The 18160-nt window shown below is 42.4% G+C and overlaps 1 protein-coding gene across 1 annotated transcript in view; it reads right to left on the reverse strand.

Annotated features, from left to right (window-relative positions):
• Positions 1-7560: 7560 nt before the first annotated feature.
• The window catches only part of tspoap1 (TSPO associated protein 1), a 39149-nt gene continuing 28549 nt past the window's right edge, over positions 7561-18160 (reverse strand). The window contains exons 23-30 of the mRNA XM_025065570.1: positions 16796-16951; positions 14789-14876; positions 13359-13501; positions 13105-13273; positions 10611-10696; positions 10453-10524; positions 9803-9922; positions 7561-8979 (exon numbers count right to left, since the gene is read on the reverse strand). Coding sequence (XP_024921338.1) covers positions 8644-8979; positions 9803-9922; positions 10453-10524; positions 10611-10696; positions 13105-13273; positions 13359-13501; positions 14789-14876; positions 16796-16951 — 1170 coding nt within the window. The 3' untranslated portion in view covers positions 7561-8643. The remainder of the gene's footprint in view (positions 8980-9802; positions 9923-10452; positions 10525-10610; positions 10697-13104; positions 13274-13358; positions 13502-14788; positions 14877-16795; positions 16952-18160) is intronic.

Here is an 18160-nt window from a genome sequence, read left to right on the forward strand (position 1 = left end):
AGGCATTGACATTTAACGTCATTTATCGCTTAGATCTGCTTCAAGGACATGTTTATCACGACAGCTGCTAAAAAGTGTTTTAAACATTCTCATACAGTACAGACCGTACTAATACTTCACAAATGTTTAGGAGAGATGGTAATCTACCCTTGTATTATTTTAGTAAATTAATTAATTAATGCATTTTTTCTCCATGTTTTATAATATTTTTTAACCCTAATAATACGTGTCTCAAAATGATTTTTCTTTTAATTGACGTTCCACACAGAGGAAGACTTTCCTGAACTTTACTGTGATAAAAGTTTCCCAGTTACTACTTAAAATGAAATGTGATGACTCGTCATTATTCTTTCCTTTTCTTATTTGTCAGTTGTCAGTGTTAAAAAAAACATTTTAAACCCTGAGGTGGAGAGCTGACAGCAGCAGCTTCAGTGTTGTTATACTGAGCTCCTCAGCACATTCCTGTTCTCAGCACACACGTCTACAGAGCTGCCGTGACTGTGACTCACGAGTCCAAGAGAGGAGCAGTTTCTACAGTCGACTAAATCCACTGGAAGATTCACCGTGTCTGTTGTTTGGCTCATGCTGCTGTACACACCTGTGAGACCCAGGGACGTGTGGACGCAGCCTGCAGGAGGAGGAGGAGGAGGAGGAGGAGGAGGAGGAGGAGGAGGAGGAGGAGGAGGAGGAGGAGGAGGAGGAGGAGGAGGAGGAGGAGGAGGAGGAGGAGGAGATAAGGTAGATAAGGTCTATCACCGGGGGAAGGCCCCCCAGCTTTAGACTCCTCTGACCTTTCCGCTGCTTTTCTCACCATGGCGCGTCCAGTTCTCAGAGCAGGGCAGACGTCTGAGTCAGTCAAGTGGAGAGGACTGGGAAAGTGTGAGACAGAGGAGCAGAGATGAAGATTGAAGGTTTTATGAGCTTCAGACTGAGTTATTAAAAAAAACAACTCACCAGGTCCAACACTGAAATCAGTGAAGTGCTGTGGTAAACTGTCAACGGTTTATCTTTAAATACTGACTTTGTAAACTTCACATTTACAAACTTACTTTGTTGAGAAAAATACACTTTAAAAGTACATTAATTCTACTGTTCTAGATCATTCCATTCCCTGTGTTTTTGTTAAAAGTGATCAAAATTTGCGACTTGAATAAAACTGTAAAACATAAAAAAAACATGATGTCAATGACATCAATTTGTATTTCACAAGTAAAGAGAAACAGAAAGAAGTCTCTGTTAACAGTGTGTCTCTCTGCCTTTAAATAAGTCATTTTGTTTTAAACGTTCACGGCACCAGTGGTGGTATTATTTTTTAACTTTAACATTTTATACCAACAACATTTTCTGGCTTTTTTTATCAGTAGAACATTTCTGTCAAATGTTTTTGGTACTGAAGTACCATGATTTAAAAAAAAGTTTTTTGTTTTTTTAAATGAGATAAAAATACAAGTCTCTTACACTTAAAGCTAATTATTAAATCACATAAATGAAGAACACGAGTTTGTAAAAATGACAAAATCTGGTGAATAGTTTTGGTCCTTTTTTGTGTTGTATATTGTTTTACATTAACAAGAAATGCTTGATTTACAATAAGGCACACACACACACACACACACACACAAACACACACTCACACACACACACACACTCACTCTGTTGGCACTGGTTCATTTCAAATTCCCTTCTTTCAAAATATGTACAGTTGTGAAAGACAAAATGTTCCTGTCTTCAGTGGGTTTTCATTTTAATTTTTTCTTTGGTGAATGAAAATCTTTTGGGGGAAGACTTTGCATTAGTGGTTTGAGGATGGGTGTCATGACCAAAGCGTTGCGAGTTCAAATCCCACAGTGTGGCGTTGGACTCTGTGATCTGCTGCTCGTGTCTGTGTGACAGATGGACTGACTCAGAGTCTGATGTGTTTATGAAGTGGTTTAACCTGTAAAGTGTTAAATCAGTTCATAACAACGAAGCTGAAAAACAGTTTCAGTGACAAACTGACTCCTTTCTGTCCGTTGACCCCCCCGCCCCTCCCCCGTTCTCCCCCTTCACGTCCCCCGTGGCGTGTCATCAGTAAAAACCACGTGGTTACAGTTGGGAACTGAAGACTCAAGGGGAAATGACACCTGTGACCTTTAACATTCCAACGGTGTGTCGACAATAACTGACAGCAGTGGCTCTGACACAAACCACCCTCAGGAGCCGTAGGTTTGACCTGTGAGGACCACCAGCTGCACATGGAGCACTGTTGACCCTGTACAGCCAGACGCATAAAAAATTAAAATTAAAATTTGGACAAACAAAAAATGTAAAACAATCTTGTGAAGTATAGTACTTCAGTATAATCAAATATAATACAAATGGTTCAACAAAGTTACATTTGTCATTAGAATGTCATTCTTCAACCTTCAAACATTTATATGAATTTTTATTTATACATTTGTTTTATGTTATGTTAAAAAAACCATTCAGATTTGTTAATGAAAATAACATTTAATACATGGAAATAATCTTTTTTTAAATTATAATTTACACTGTCATTAATGACCAAATAATCAATATAATAATCAATATAATTGATGATGAAGTCTGAACCTCATTTGAGACTATAATTGTTTTATTTAATTTCAGATTATAATCTAAATACACGATTTACAGTATTGTGATTTTTTTAAATAGTTAAATAAATAAATGAGGTCATGTGGAAATCTGTGGCAGAAAAAGAATCTTTTATTCCACCCACATTCACCATCACAGGTCTGTCGGCTGTTGGATGGACTTCATTTATAATCAAAGCCTCACATCCAGTTCTGCTCCTTAAATGGTCTTAACACGTATTTGGTGGAGAAACGCGTTCAGCCTCCGCCTCAGTTTCAAGCCGCGAACCCCCCGTCTCACAACGCCCTCGTCATGAACGCTCAGTTTTGACAGTTTCACTCTGAGTGAACGCACACTTTGAGTTTCCTCCGTCACAGAGACATCCATTAATTTGATCTACAACTTCTTCAACAACCTCACATGAACTCACTGTCTGCAGGTGGAGGGCAGTTTTCAAAGTCTGACTTGGAGGAGGTTCTCCAGCAGCAGTGACTGACAATGAACCATCACTTTACACATTTCATTTGTGCTTAGGGTCTTTTGACCTTTAACCTTAATTCTGGTAGATTTTTTTAAATCTTCATTCTGTAGTTCTTGAAACGTGAAACAATTTTTTTTTTACAATTTTCACAGCCAGCTTCATGAGCATCAGCTAATGACCATGTCACAGCTCAGGGCCAAACTGATGCTAGGGGAACGGGAGCACGTGATTGGTTAGAGGGAGGACATCAATGCAGGGGCTTCAGACAGACTATGTTTCACCTGTCATGGGTTTTGACATTAACTTTAGAAATAAGGTCATTGTGGTTTCAGACATGGATTTCATAATTTTGCATTTAGAAAAAAAAAAAAATTAGAACAGATACTTCCTGGTCTTTTTACTTCTGCGGTGCAGACACCCCCGAGTCAGGCTAAAGTCTTTCTCAGTCAGCTTTTTTTCTGTGTGCGTTGTGTGCGTGAGTTAAAAAAAAACCCCAAATAATCTAGTGTTTTCAGATAAGCTGATGTGAGAGAATGAGATTGTCTAACTGTGGTAATAATCATGCTCCCACACTGTCCACTCTTGATGGCAGTGAGTGTAACAAACAGACGTGTCTGGTCTGGACTCGCCATCAAACATTCAGGCGACAGCTCCATCGGCCAACGTGACACCAGTTATGTAAAAAGTAAAGACAAAGGAAGCGAGCGTCACGTCCCCGTGTATCACGCAGATTTCTGTAGGTAGATCGTCTCGACTGCTTTTCAAAAGAGCAGCCGAGGAGATCTACGGAAGTGGAGCCTGAGAGCGGCTGTGACTGTTAAACCTCTTCCTGTGGTTGCGTCACGTGGCTCTGAAGGGTTCAAAAGGAGACGGCTTCTTGTTCTTCTTCTTCATCCGCTCCTCAGACCAACAGAAGACACCTGCGAGGACGCGACCCGCCATTTTCACTGAAAACAGAGAAAACTCAGCAGGAGTGAGGTAAAGTATGGAAGGCTTTTTACCGTCTACATTCATGACGATATTTGAGTGATTTTAGGAGTGAAAGTGTCTTTTTTTATCTTTGTAATGTCTGCTGTTAATTTGACTTCTTCTTGAGAATCTTATGTGCAATTTAAAGGGAACGCATTTATACCTGAGACCGAGAGTTTGTTTTTAAACTGTGAAGTGACTTTCCAATGTGTAAAATTTTATTTTCCAAATAGGTTTTTTCCATTTTTATAATGTGATTATGTACTTCCTACAGTGTTTCCTTGTTCATGTTTCACCTTTGAAGTCACTTTACTGCTCAGACAGAACAGCTTACTCACGCCTGACAAAATGGCGGCCTCTCAACCGCTAGTCCTACGGCGGCTTAGATCTAACATCTTCCTCAGAAAGTGCACCGAGGCCCAAATTTACATAGATGTTTGTCACAAAACCGTTAACAGGAGCCGTCACCTAAACACGAACAGCTAAAAAAAAAAGGAACTGTTTTTTTTAAGTGTCAAATCAGGAAGTGTGCATTTACTGGGTTTGATAATAGTCAGGGCTGGTGTGAGTGTTGGGCCTCACTAGTTTCAGTTTGTCGTTGTGTGCGTGTCTGGGTGTGTGTGGGGGGGAGTAGGGGGAGGACATGTGTTTGCAGCTGCAGATGCAGGTGCAGAAGAGTCGACAGAGACAGAAGAGGACGAAGGACGAAGGCCGAGACCAGCAGCAGCGGACGTACAGTGCAGTCATCCATAAAGTAGAAAGCACTACTAAACTCTCTGCCACAGTGTAGTGTTTCCTACTTTATGGATGAGTGTACTGTTGGCTTCAGGGAGAGCAGCGCTCCATCATGGCGCCCGCACAGGAAATCAGAAAAGAGGAAGTTGCTTTTGTCTCCCAAAGCCACGCATCACTCAGGGTGTCGCTGCAGTCGTTTCACATGGGCGGTGTGTGGCACGGAGCGAGGCTTCCACTCCTTTTTTTTTTTTTTTCCAATTGTGATTAAAGATATAATGTGATGTTGTGATGCCAACAATAAAGCTGTGCATGTGAAAGAGAACGAAGCGTCCTGTTTTCTGTGAAAATAAACATACTTTAATTCCTGTAAAAAGAGCCACATGGAAATAACCCACGGCAACTTCCTGTCCGTCTCCACTCAACGTTCCTCCGGCAACACGAGCCGCTCATGCAAGACAAACTGAGAAACACAAATATAAACTGATGACATTTTTACAGGATAAAAAAACCAAACAAACATTGGTAAATAAAATGACATAAAGTCCGTAGGTGATTGACTTAAACCATGACTGCAGGTCAGGAAAGAAAAAAAACAAAAAAGCCCCAACGCTGTTCTTCTATGATACACAGAAAACACCAACAGCAGCTTCTCCGCTGCTTCAACCTACTGGTCAGATTTACACAAATACCACAAGCAAATAAATAAATAAGGCCAAACATGGGCATGACACTGTTCTGCATGCAGCGAATAAACAGCCTGTAAACAACGTGTTAAGACTAGAGAAGGTCTTAGAGTAAGGCTAAATACAACCAGCTGAGCTACGAGCTACAGTCCCTACATGTGGAGGTGATGCAGAGTCAACAGTCAACTCTCTGCTCTCTACGCAGCAGGTGGAGCGTCACACTGGTGCCATGAAGGCTGGTACATACGAGAGCAGGACACATGGTTTTCTCTACGTTTCAGCCACTTCGCAGCACTTTTTAAAAAACACACACACATACGACACAGTTCGGCCTCGGTCCTGGCTTCGTCACTTCCTAAAGTGTCTGTCAGTCAATCTGCCATCCACATGAATGAAAACACACGAGGTCCGTGGAACAACCTCTCCTCTCTTCTCCCCGCTCGACACGACCCAGCGGCTCACCCCAACGTTTGGCATTTTTGAACTTTCCAGCAGTCAGTTCAGAACGACAGCTGAACACGGGAGAAGAACGCCGGCTAAAAACCTGAGAAGTTACCCAACAGTCCTGTGTCACACACACATTCAAAGACACCGTCATGTGTTGTCTGTGAAGCCTGGTCCACAGACAACAACATCAGCAGCCGTGGTGTGTCCGCTCCGTGTCACCTTCACTGCAGGACACCATAGCTTCACTACGAGCTTCACTTTTAGCCTTAGCTGTTGTGATGCTAATGAAAAGACACATGAAATAAACATGTGTTGTGACTAGAAAATGACAAATTAAAGCATATTTAGTCAGCATAAAAAATAAGATGTAATGACTCTGAGAGTGACTTGATCTAAAGTAAATGTAAATGTTAGAAACTTCACCTAAGAAATCGAGGGAAAAGGGAAAAGAAACTGCGTACGAAGATGAAGCGTTTCAGGCGTATGAACTACTACTTCACCGGGAGTGACCAGATGGACAGGATTAGAGGTGAGCAGATCAGAGGGACAGTTAAGGTGGGGCAGTTTGGAGTTATCAGGAAAGAGGAGAATAGGAAGACCACAGAGGAAATATGTGGCTGTTGTAATAAAGGACATGGAGATGGTTGGTGTCAAAGCAGAGGGAAACCCTGAAGGGAACAGCCAAAAGAAGAAATAAATACATTTCAGTGTTTAATTTACTGATTCTAAGAGTAAAAAAAAAACGTATTAGTTGAAAACTACATCATTAGAGGGAGAACCTAAAGCCAACCTCTCACTTTTTATAATAATCTCTCTGTCTTTTACACCACCCTCCACACACACACACACACACTGTGTGTGTGGAGGGGGCTGACCCAAATAAATAACACATTTCAATTCAACTGTACTGTATAAATACCGTGGAGACAGAGGACGCCACAGGGACGACGTTGACGGTTGGTCAACGTCGCTCAGAACATACAGCCTGCTGATGTTTGTTTACCCTCAGTTAATAAAGTGGCATCAGTACATGTGCACGTGCAGCTGATTCATCATTAGCTGACTGTGAGATGAGCTGCTCCAATGTTAGCGACAAAAGCTACGATGCTATGAGAACTATGAGGACTCACTAAATGAGCCAATAGTTAACACCACGATTAAACACCAGTTTAAACCAATGTCAGCTGACTCCAATCAGTTGAATGAAGTCTGACTTGAATTGGATTTGCAAAAACGACAAAACCACAGCTTCAGTAGAACCGTTGTGTTCTTATCCACCTTAATTAACTTCTGGTCAACGCTCACTGCAGTCAACAGAGACAGGAGGCGGCACCTGCCTTAACAATGTCTGCCGCCTTAAAAGACACTCAAGTTTCCTACTTCTGGTCAACGCTCCCTGCAGTCAACAGAGACAGGAGGCGGCAACGTTCACGATCAACTTCTGAGAAACACTAGTTTCTGTGGAAACATCAGGTAAGTCGGCTAGCTGGGAGAAGAAAGAACAAAGTGAACTCCTTGTCATTGTGACACAGCACACCACCACGTGACCTAATGTGACCTCTGCTTTTAACCCATCACCAAAGTGAACAGTGGGCAGCTTTAAGCAGCTTTAAGCGCCCAGGGAGCAGTGTGTGGGGACGGGGCCATGCTCAGAGCACCTCAGTGGGAACTTTGCAGCTGGTGGACTCGAACCTGAAGCCTTCCGGACCCAAGTCCGCTTCCACTAACCACTAAGCCACCACTGTCCCTACATACAAGTGAAGAAAAAACCAACAAGAGCTGCTAGTCAACTATTCTGTTCTGCATCTTAGATAACACGCATCCATCTTTATTGCTGTGGAGGTCGTGGTTTTAGGCCTCAGTACTTTTGCCTCAGTACTAACCGTTGTCCGTAGCTTCATGTCATCCACTCATTACATGAAGATTTTAAGGTGGAGGTTTGACTGGTTCTCAGTGTGGTATGAAGCCACTGACTATTTATCAAACTGTCAGACTTTCAGTCTTAATGTCACCTCTCACTGTGACTAGGATCTATACACTCCAAACAGAAGAAGAAAACCTTCAAATGTGTGGATATAGTTAAATCATGTAAAAAACTGTATAACAGACCAGGAATAAGGTGGATGTGTAATCATGATGCAGGGAACAGGGACTTAACATGGACTGTATATGAAGATCGTTCTCTTCAAGTCCATACAGAGCCGCACTACAGGAGCCAAACTCTGGTATTAACCATAAACTGAACCTCCTCAAACAAGCAGTAAAGAACTCTCTGTAATTATTGCCTTTCTGATAGTAGACCAAATGAAAGTGTTAGCGGTCAGCAGATCAACTTAGATCAATAGAACGTTTACTCTAGACTACTGCTGAGGGTTACAGTATAGAGATGCTACATATAAACACAGTAGAATCATTAAAGCCTCTGATGAGTGGAACATCGGCAGACGTTCCAACAACAACAGAACCCCCGCCCCCGCAGCAGACGTTTTTGAGTCTGCAGACATCAACATGCACGCCATGCTCTTAAAGATGCTGAGTGCAATACGCTGACATTTGAAAAACTCCATTCAACAGCTGGTCTCGCAGGCTAGTGTATATATACTGGTTGTTGAAGCCATAAGATCTAAAAGCAGCTAACTGCGTCAACTGTGAATCGTGACTAAAGGTTAGGAGAAAAAAAGAGAAAAAAGTGCATTTATAGTGACACAGGTCCTGAGTCACACGTCTTGACTTTCATTCTTTCTTACTGGAGCCCAGCTTTTTAAACAGCTTCCTGCCTTTGGAGAAAAAGCCTTTTTTCTTTTTGCCTGTTGGAGAGCAGTCTGCTTTTGTGGGGGTGTCCACTGGAAGAGGAGTCGGAGGAGAGTTCAGGGTCTTCACTGCGGCTGGAGCCCCAGCTGGACCAGCTGGGGCCACCGGCTCTGAGGCGTGACTTTCAGAGGGTGCAGGGCCCGGTGACAGCTCTGTGTGTTTCACTGGGTCTGGAGGTGAAGGCTCTGTTTGTTTTTCCAAACATTCGTCCTTTGTGGTTTGTGGCCCAGGATGAGGTTCAGATGACGTCATGGCACCCTTTAGGAAGAGGATTTAGACATTAGTCATGCAGTTTTTGCTTAGACTTGAAATTTACAAGGTCAAAAGTCCTCAAGACTTTGTAACTTTTAAATATGAAAACCTACTTTAATATGAAACTTATTTAAAATAGTCCATAAAATATTAAACTAGTATAGCCTTATACTATCAGTTTATTCTCCTATTTTCTGGTGTATACTTCATCTTGTCTGAAGATATTCTTTCTCTATGTATGGAAAAATATTTAAATGAATTAATGAACCAAATAACAGCCCATATTAAGCCCATTTTAAGCATAATTTCTAACGAGAAGAAAACAGTTGTTTGAGCAGATGGAGATTTTTTTTTACCTTGGTGCTAATTAAAATCAATAATTTTACCAAAACTATTTTCCAAGAAGAGAAAAGGTCAAAGGACCAGACAGCAAATAGAAATCATGAGCTGGCAGCAGGACTATCAGCTACAGCCAAACACTAAGTCAATGGGAAGAACAGAGGTTGTGTGTTATTAGGGAGGTCTGGTCCAGGTGTGTGAGACTCAGGATTACATTTGGAAACAAAAAATCTAAATCTAGGGGATCACCACACAGTTCTCTGTGAAAACACTTACAGTCATTTCTCAAAGTGCACACTTCGCCTTTGCTTCTGTACAAGGCCATGCAGTGAACACAAGAAATGCAGCAGCGCAGAGTTAAAGAGGAAACAACAGAGTGCAGACAATGGACAGGATTCAGAAAAGACATCAGTGATGTGTGAACATGTTGCATTTGACATTGTATGTAAATGACAGGTAGTTCAGTGTTGATGTTCCAGAATGTTCCCACCTGTGAGTCTTTCTTGGCCTGTGGTGCAGGCTGAGCACCGACAGGTTCTGCTACGGCTTCCTCTGGTACAGCCTGCAGGAAGTTTGAGGGGACCAATCCTCTGTGTCCATTTAAATCCCCCTGAAAGACACATGACGCACAGGCCATGAAACCACCTTTGTACGGGAGCCAGAGTGACAGGTCATGGTAAGAAGCACTCATCTGTGGTCCCCGTGGACACATTTAGACATGAAGGACAGCCTGTTGTTTTTGTTGGTCAGCCAGGAAACCAACGACGCCACAGAGAACCCTTTCATTTGACGTGGATCGGGCCATGAGGTGGCGGTTCATACTGGCTCAAACATGTAGACTTCATACACAAATGTGTGTTCACCCTGTGTGTGCGTGGCTTTTCTCCGTGTACTGTGGTTCAGAAACATACTCATTACAGGATTAGGTGGATCGGACAATCTAAATTGCCCACGGGAATAAATGTGAATAGTTGTCTCAATTTGTGGCCCCGCTGTCCAGAGTGTTCCCAGCCCTCACCTGTTGATTGCCGGGATTGGCACCAGCTCCAATGCAATGTTGTTTTACACATTTTTATTAGTAATACTGGACAATTTTAATAATAATAACACAGTTAGGATTTGAGGCACACGGATTCTTACAAAGAAGAAGCCGTCTTCATCCATGTCTCCAAACACCTTTATGACGTCTCCTGCACTGAAAGTCAGTTCGGCCTAAACAGAAAAAATAAAAAGGATGACCAAAAAGAACTCCTTCACATTTTATTTATATTACATTCATCATGATGTCACAGCCTGACCTCTATGTCGGTGTTCGGGGAGCTCTCTCTCGGGTCATAATCAAAGATGGCGACCATCCTGCGAGCTCCCACCACTGTGCTTCCTGCTGTTGTGACGGCAGGACCACCAGCAGCAGCAGCAGCGACAGGACCAGGACCAGGACCAGGACCAGGACCACCACCACCACCACCACCACCAGCAGCAGCAGCAGCAGCCATTAGCAGCAGCAGCAGCTGCAGACATCTGGCTGGGATCTGCCAGTTAAACAAATAAATCCAGTCTCAGTCAGAGCTATGATAATGGAAGAGTGAAATGTGGCCGAGTTCCCAGTCAACTCAGTTTGACTGTGAGTTCAACTCAGCTTCGTGCTGAGCTGAGAATCACACGACTGCACTGACAGAACACAGAAAAGTAAAATTATACAAGAGGTTAGAAGGAGTTGCTCTCCATGTAACTTCAGTCAAACATTAAACAAACGGAAAAAAAAAAACTACAAATGACAATGACATCAGCTGAACTGAGAACATTAGTTACATGTCAGAGTGGACTGCTTGATGTGGACTGTACTGGTGAAGTTATAGAAAAGGCTGATTTTGAAATTTTCAGAAATATGGTCACACCCCCCCACCCCCTATACTGCTGCCATCAGAGCATCATGCTCCATAACTTCAAGCAAAAAAAGTTAGATTTATTTAATGCTTATTTTTAGCTTTCAAACAATTAAAAAAATTGAATCAAATTAATTATATGGCAGCTGTGGATTTATCACAATTAATTTATGATTATTCCTCATCATAATTGAGCACGATTAATCCCCACAAATTCTTGTGGTGATTTTTTTGGTGTACACAGATAATCAAGCAGTCCCTCTTGAAGATCAACAAAGGTGATTCTTGGTGTTATTGGAGGGAAGAACTCACTCCTCATGCTCAACTTTGGGAAAAAAAACATCGAAAGATCAAAGAGTTGATGCATGCCAACCTGCAGAGAACGGTAGAAGTGACTGATCATGCAGAGGCATACAGAGGTAGAAGAGCTAAGGACAAACCTGGGCTGCAGGAGTCTACGCTCTCCTCACAGAGTGCTGCAGACTCCACTGTGAAAGATGAAGGTGAGGGAAAAGACATGAGCACAAATCACACTGCAGGGGAAAGACTGGAGAATACTGAGTCACACAAAGAGATCAGAGATCAGAGAAGACCAATGGTAAAAACAACTTCACATCACATGATCATGTCATGCATTTAAGACAGAGGAGCAGAAGACTGGCAGCATGTTTGGCTGTACTACATGTACGGCCAGTGTAAGCTGACCACAGTGACTCCTACTCACGCAAGTGCATTTGATGTGAAAATGAACTAAAATCTATAGAAGATCAAAAGTCTCCTGAATAAGACTAGGTTAGAAAGGTTAGTGCTAGTTAGTGCACAAGGCTTTATTTACAGATTTACAGAATTATATCGGGGATTATTCAGTAATTTGACCAAATCTGCGTTAATCATTACGTCATGATTTAACCTGACAGTTGAATGTCAAACAACAGGAACAGCAAGTGAATAAATGGGCAAACCAGAAAACCAGAGAGAGGAGAAGAAAGGACAGAACTGCAGTCTGCAGCCAGACACACCTTTCTTGGATCGCCTTGGTTTCGGTGGTGGAACAGGGCAACGTGGAAGCTGTGCGTGAGTGCGAGTGCCTTTATGAAACATTTTGAAAGGAAACCAAAGGACAAAAACAAAACGAACAGAAAAAAAACAACACAAAAGTGTTGTGGAGAGGAGCAGACCAGACAAAATTGACAATGAAAAGCCAAGTGTAGGGCAATTTGAACAATGACATCTTGTGAGGAGCACACGCAGCAATGAGTCATGTGGAAATCAAAAGGCAGTACAAACTCTGAAGCATGACATCACAGTCAATTACTGAGATTATGGAAACACCGTATTTTACAGCAATAAAGCGATGGCCTGAATGAGGATTTTGCTGACAGTGCTGTGATGTGCAGGCCATGTTAGGATGTGTCTGCAGTATTTGACTCGCTGTTTACCATCTTTGTCATAAGACAAAGAATTAAATGCACCCAAGAGATGACAAGATGGTGCCCCTAGGGGACGACACCTGGACTTGATCAACTCATTTTAAACTGGGATTTTACACATTGCAGCTTTATTTCTATCAAATCAGATTTTTCCATTGTCTCAATAGCAGCATAATGAGAGGTCAACTGTAAAACATGAAACATTTTTCAGGATTTGTTTTCACATTTTCACTATGTTTTACAGTGTTTTTTATTGTATTAATTCTACAGCAGCGAGAAAGGTATCGTAACTTATTTAACTTTCTTTGGAAGCTTTTTGTGTTGACTGAAGGGTTGGGCAATCAGAGACTTTTATTGGGTTTCAGATTTTAAAATCTAAATTTACCACTAAAATCAGGAACCTTGGATACTTTCAGATTTGGAAGGACGGCATTGCAAACAATGACCGAATACGCAGATGTTTTAGTGCCACGTACCTATCTTTTCCATGGAGGCCGCTGTGGACAGGAAGCCCTGCTGCAGCAGCTGCTGCCGCGTCTCATCGTCCTCCACCTGGATCTCAGACACCATGTTACACGGTACGTAACCAGAACGATTCCCGGCCTCGCCTTGATAAAATCCATCTGCATCTTTATCTCCGTAAACCTAAGGCAGAGAGAGTGGTGAAATACATTAGACATAACAGATAGACACGAAGTCTGCTGTATTTCAGACACGCTGTAACACTGACTTTGACAATTTGTCCTTCGACAAAGGGCAGCTCTTCTTCAGCAGCATCAGGATTAGGTGACATGGTGGCAGGGTCGTAAGAAAACAGGGCCACAAAGATGCGTACGTCACGGCCTCTTTTAACCTTTGGAGAGTCGGCTACAACTGCAAAACCAAACAACAATACCAACGCACACACACACACACACACACACACACATTCAAACAAGATAAAGATCATTTCCTATTTAAAGTTCTTAGATGGCAATTAATTAATCTAGAGAACATGGATTTTACACATTTTCTAAGGAGTTATATTTCTGTTTTTGTATTAAAAAAACACATCAAACACAACAATTATAAAATAATTAAATAAAAGATTAAAAAGAATGGTCAGGAAGAAATTCAAACTACACCCATAATTATTGAGCATTTCACCTAAACATCTGTCCTGCTGCTTTTTTGATGATGATATGTACTGCACATAATTTGTCAAAGTAGTTTCAGTTTGAATGAAACTCAACGATGTTGATGCGGAAAAGCCTTTCAGTTAGTTCTGCAAACAGATTGTACCACTCCAGTCCAGTCCAGCCCACAGCGGTGCTGCTGCGAACAGTGTCCACCTACAGTAATACAGTCCTAAAACAGGTGACCAGGTTAAACTACTGATCCTAAGCTGCGTGAGCTGTTTGACACAAGCGTCCTGTTCACGATCGTGACGTGCAAACAGCGTTTGGTCGATTTACTGATTTACAGAAAAAAGGTGTTGGATCTTTTTTAAAATATTGTGCATCACATAGCACGTGGTTATTGACACTAACAAGAAGAAATTGGACACAAGAGGGGCTGAAGGGCATTATAAGAGCAAACAGGCTCCACACTGAAGAGCTGTAGTCAAACTTTATGCTTCACTGAGGAGAAAAGTTCTTCATCTCACGAACATAAGACGGTGCATCTGGAGCAGATATCATGGCTTAACAGCTTGAACACCTTCACATCCTCATTGATCTCATAGTAGATAAGAAAGAACTTCTCCTCGCTCTCTGTCTCTATCTGCCTCCATAAGAAGTCGGAGAGCAGAGCAGGCGAAAGTGAGAGATGACACCCTGCATTCAGACTGCAGCGTTTGTCTTTGGCTGCTAATTGCGGTTACTATTTTAATGTGTGTCACTTCCTCCTGTCATGACAAGCAACCCTAGGTTAAGCCGTTTCGCAGCTTAGCAGGCTTTCTTCCACTTCTCCACTACAGCTAACAGCGGCTCCTCCTAGCTGACACCTCCCCTTCCTCCCTCCCTCTCAGCACAGGATGCTAATCTGACTACCACCATGTGAACTCAGCAAGTAAGCTTGTTAAACACATTACAGTTTGCCAGCATAATACAATAAATACTCAATTTCTGACCTGACATGGCAACGAAACCATAGAGACAAAAAAATAAAACAGGAACAAACCTTTAGAGTTTTTAACCTGCGACGACGGCTCAGCCTTGGCCCCTCTTAATGGACTGGCTTCAGAAAACGGAATTTCTTCCGGCTCCTGCTGCACATAGAGATAAAAATAATATATTCAAAGAACATCATTCTCAAAAAGAAATACGTATATAACAGTTTTATACAGGAACAGTAAATGACTGCGCTTTCCATGTTAATTTGCAGAGTTTGGGTGCAATATAAACTACTTAGGTGGAGAAGAAAACTTAGGTTTTTACTCTTGGAGATCGACAGGTAAGATCTCAATGAGAAGCTAATTTAGTGGTGGAAGACAGGAACAACACATTCCTTAGGTATTTAAGGCAGATTAAGTGATTTCTTTAATGCTTCAAATGTGACTAAGATGACTAAATGAAGGAAAAACTCTTGGAATTTAAAATATCTGATGTTCTAACAAACAACGTCCAATAAAACATGTTCCTTTTTTGCTGTATAGAGCCATTAGCAGACACCTAAATACATCCACCAAGGGTTAACACAGGACAATGACACAGAAACTCGAGTGGAGGAGAAAAAAAAAAAAAGAGACAGTAATGGAGATTCATGCAGTGGGACAGGCGGAGGACAGATTCAATTATATTTGGACTTCTGATGAATTACAATGAAGTTAAAAATTAGAAAGAATGAATGGATGTCACTCTGATGTTCTGGAACTAGTATCATACCATAAGTCAACAAAATAATTGTATTTTGTGGTATAAAAAACAGCTGACATCCGCCTGTCCCTGCAGCGACGAGGACAAAAACAATCGGCAGTTGTTTAATGAGCAGAGGAGGGAAATCACGGAGTGACTACAGGTTAGGTCCACACCGCTACTGGGAGAAGAGAGTGGGACGACAAACCCATTTTGGCAGGCCTGGGGTAAGGTGACTCAGTGGGTCACGCTTGAGGCCTCGGCGAAGGGGAGGCCTGCAGCGCTGCAACGGAGGCCTCTCCACCCACCACTCAGAGCTCATCTGCTCCACCACCACATCCCCAGCACTCGACACTGTGGGCTCCTCCTTATCGTCTGCACCGTACTCCACATCTATCTCCATTGCTTGACCAATGGGTGACTTCAGGTGGCGTACTGTTTTGCTGACAGGGATCGTTCTTGGTGGAGCATGACCGTGGCTGGGGTTAGCTGCTGCTGTGACTGCCTTTTGGCTCTTCAGCATGGCCTCCCTCCTGAGGCGGTCCCCTAGCCCTTTCAGAGGCACCCTCTCCCTGCTGTGGGGAGTGGGCTGAGGTGGAGAGCAGAAGGAGACACGCCTGGTGGAAGGACCCTCGTAAAAACTGTCCTCTTCATCGGTGTAGGTGAAGGTGTCCACTGTGTCCGCATAGTGGACTCTGTGCTGTGTCTTGGGCTTGACCTGCAGGGGTTCCTGTCTGGGTGAAGGTTCTTTGATCAGGGATTTGTGATCCCTGTTGAAGTTGTGGTGGTGTGTGTTACAGTGACGCTGTTTGGGGACAGGGTGAAACTGGTGTGGGTCACTCGATTGTAGTTGTCTGGTTTTGTTCTGATTATGCATCCTGTGGCGTAATGAGTCTTCCTGATTACTGTCCTCCTCTTCTGTCAACTCAGGAATACTGGACAGCTCCTTGTTATTGTGAAGCTGAGGAGGTAACTTAAGGATTCCCCCATGAACCTCCTCGTCACTGTCTGGAGGATCCAACTTGTAAAACTACCATGGCCCCGAGTCAGAGTAAGATAGAGAGACACAGTGATAATGTTGACGAAGGTGGATGAAATTTAAAATTGTTCAGTACAATTAATAGGAGTGTAGAGCAGGAGACACCGTATCGTGCAAAGGAATTAGAAAAAACAACACAAAGAAAAGACAGGAAAAACAGAAAAATTCCAATTAATGATCAGGAATGCAAACAGAAACAGAGGCAGAAAATAAGAAGTCAAACAATGCAGAGTGAAATGAGAATATTTTAGAACAAAAGCAGAAACCCCCCCCATAAAAAACTCATCACTTTACCCTGTTAACTCCTGCTCTACTTCCTATGGTCTGCACTGCTCCAAGCTGGTCAGAGAAGAGGTCTTCCTCCTCCTCCTCGAGGATGTCAGACAGGTCCGACCGGCTGTTATCCCCATGGTAGTCAGTGGATGGTTCTATGAGCCCTCTGCCATGATTCTGTGGAATTAGAAACGGGCAGAGTAAAAGAAAGCCTTAAGAAAATAATTTTAGACATTTAAGTTGCAGCTTTTTCTTGCTCCAGACTTCAGATCTGGGGTGTCCACACTTTTCTTGTCTTGTGAGCTACTTCAAATGACCAGGCTAAAGTGATCTACATACATTGATAATATTAAATAAATATATACTTGTAAACAATTTAGTCCTAGAGATTTCATCTGAAATAAAATGACATACTTTCTCATTTTTAGTTTTGTAAAATCTGCCAATACTTCCTGTGTAATCAACATGTTGATCTGCATCTGCTTATTGGACAACTCTGTTTTAACCACGGAAACCCTATTGCACAACAGCACTTGCTTTTATCTCTGGATTCAAAGGTCAAACTTTACATCATATTTCAAATATAAAATTAGACTCTGCACTTCTATTAGATCCTGTACAGTTTAGTCAATTCTCCTTGATTACCTTTAAAGTGACACTGTAAAGTACGATTTGTACACACCAGTATCATCAGGAATATTTGAATTGAGTATTGAAAGTTAATGTTATTACTTTAACTTATCTTTATTTGTCATTGTGACACAGCACAGCACACCATGCACAACGAAATTTAACCTCTGCATTTAACCCATCACCAAGTGAACAGTGGGCAGCCGTGGTCAGCGCCCGGGGAGCAGTGCTTGAGGACGATGCCATGCTCAGTGCATCTCAGTGGTAACCTGGCAGTTGGTGGATTCGAACCTGGGACCGAAGTCCGCTTCCTTTACCACCTTTACCACTAGGCCACCACTGCCTTAAGAAGGTCAACATAAATATAACATTAAGTTTCATTTGCAAATTCTATATTTATTCTACATTCCTGACTCCTGTTTTTTGCCCCTCTTTTTTTTGTAACTTCCACCCACAACTTTTAATGAGGAAACACCTACACTGACACACACACACACACACACACCCTAACATGCAGTTAAATGTCACTGCACCTGTTCTCACCCCTCTTTCCTGAGCCAGAACACCCTGCACCTTCAGATGAGGTTCGTTGGCCTTCCTTCAGGTGTTGAACTTTGTGGTAGAGTGAGTTTTAATTAAGTGTACAGTGTTTTAACAAAACTACTCCCCCCTCTGCTGCTGCTGATGCTGCTGCTCCTTCTGATGATGATGCTGATGATGCTGCTGATGCTGCTGCTTCTGCTGCTGCTGCTGCTG

The sequence above is a fragment of the Cynoglossus semilaevis genome, chromosome 19 (genome assembly GCF_000523025.1).
Source record: "Cynoglossus semilaevis isolate Cse_v1.0 chromosome 19, Cse_v1.0, whole genome shotgun sequence".
NCBI classification, from domain to species: Eukaryota; Metazoa; Chordata; class Actinopteri; order Pleuronectiformes; family Cynoglossidae; genus Cynoglossus; species Cynoglossus semilaevis.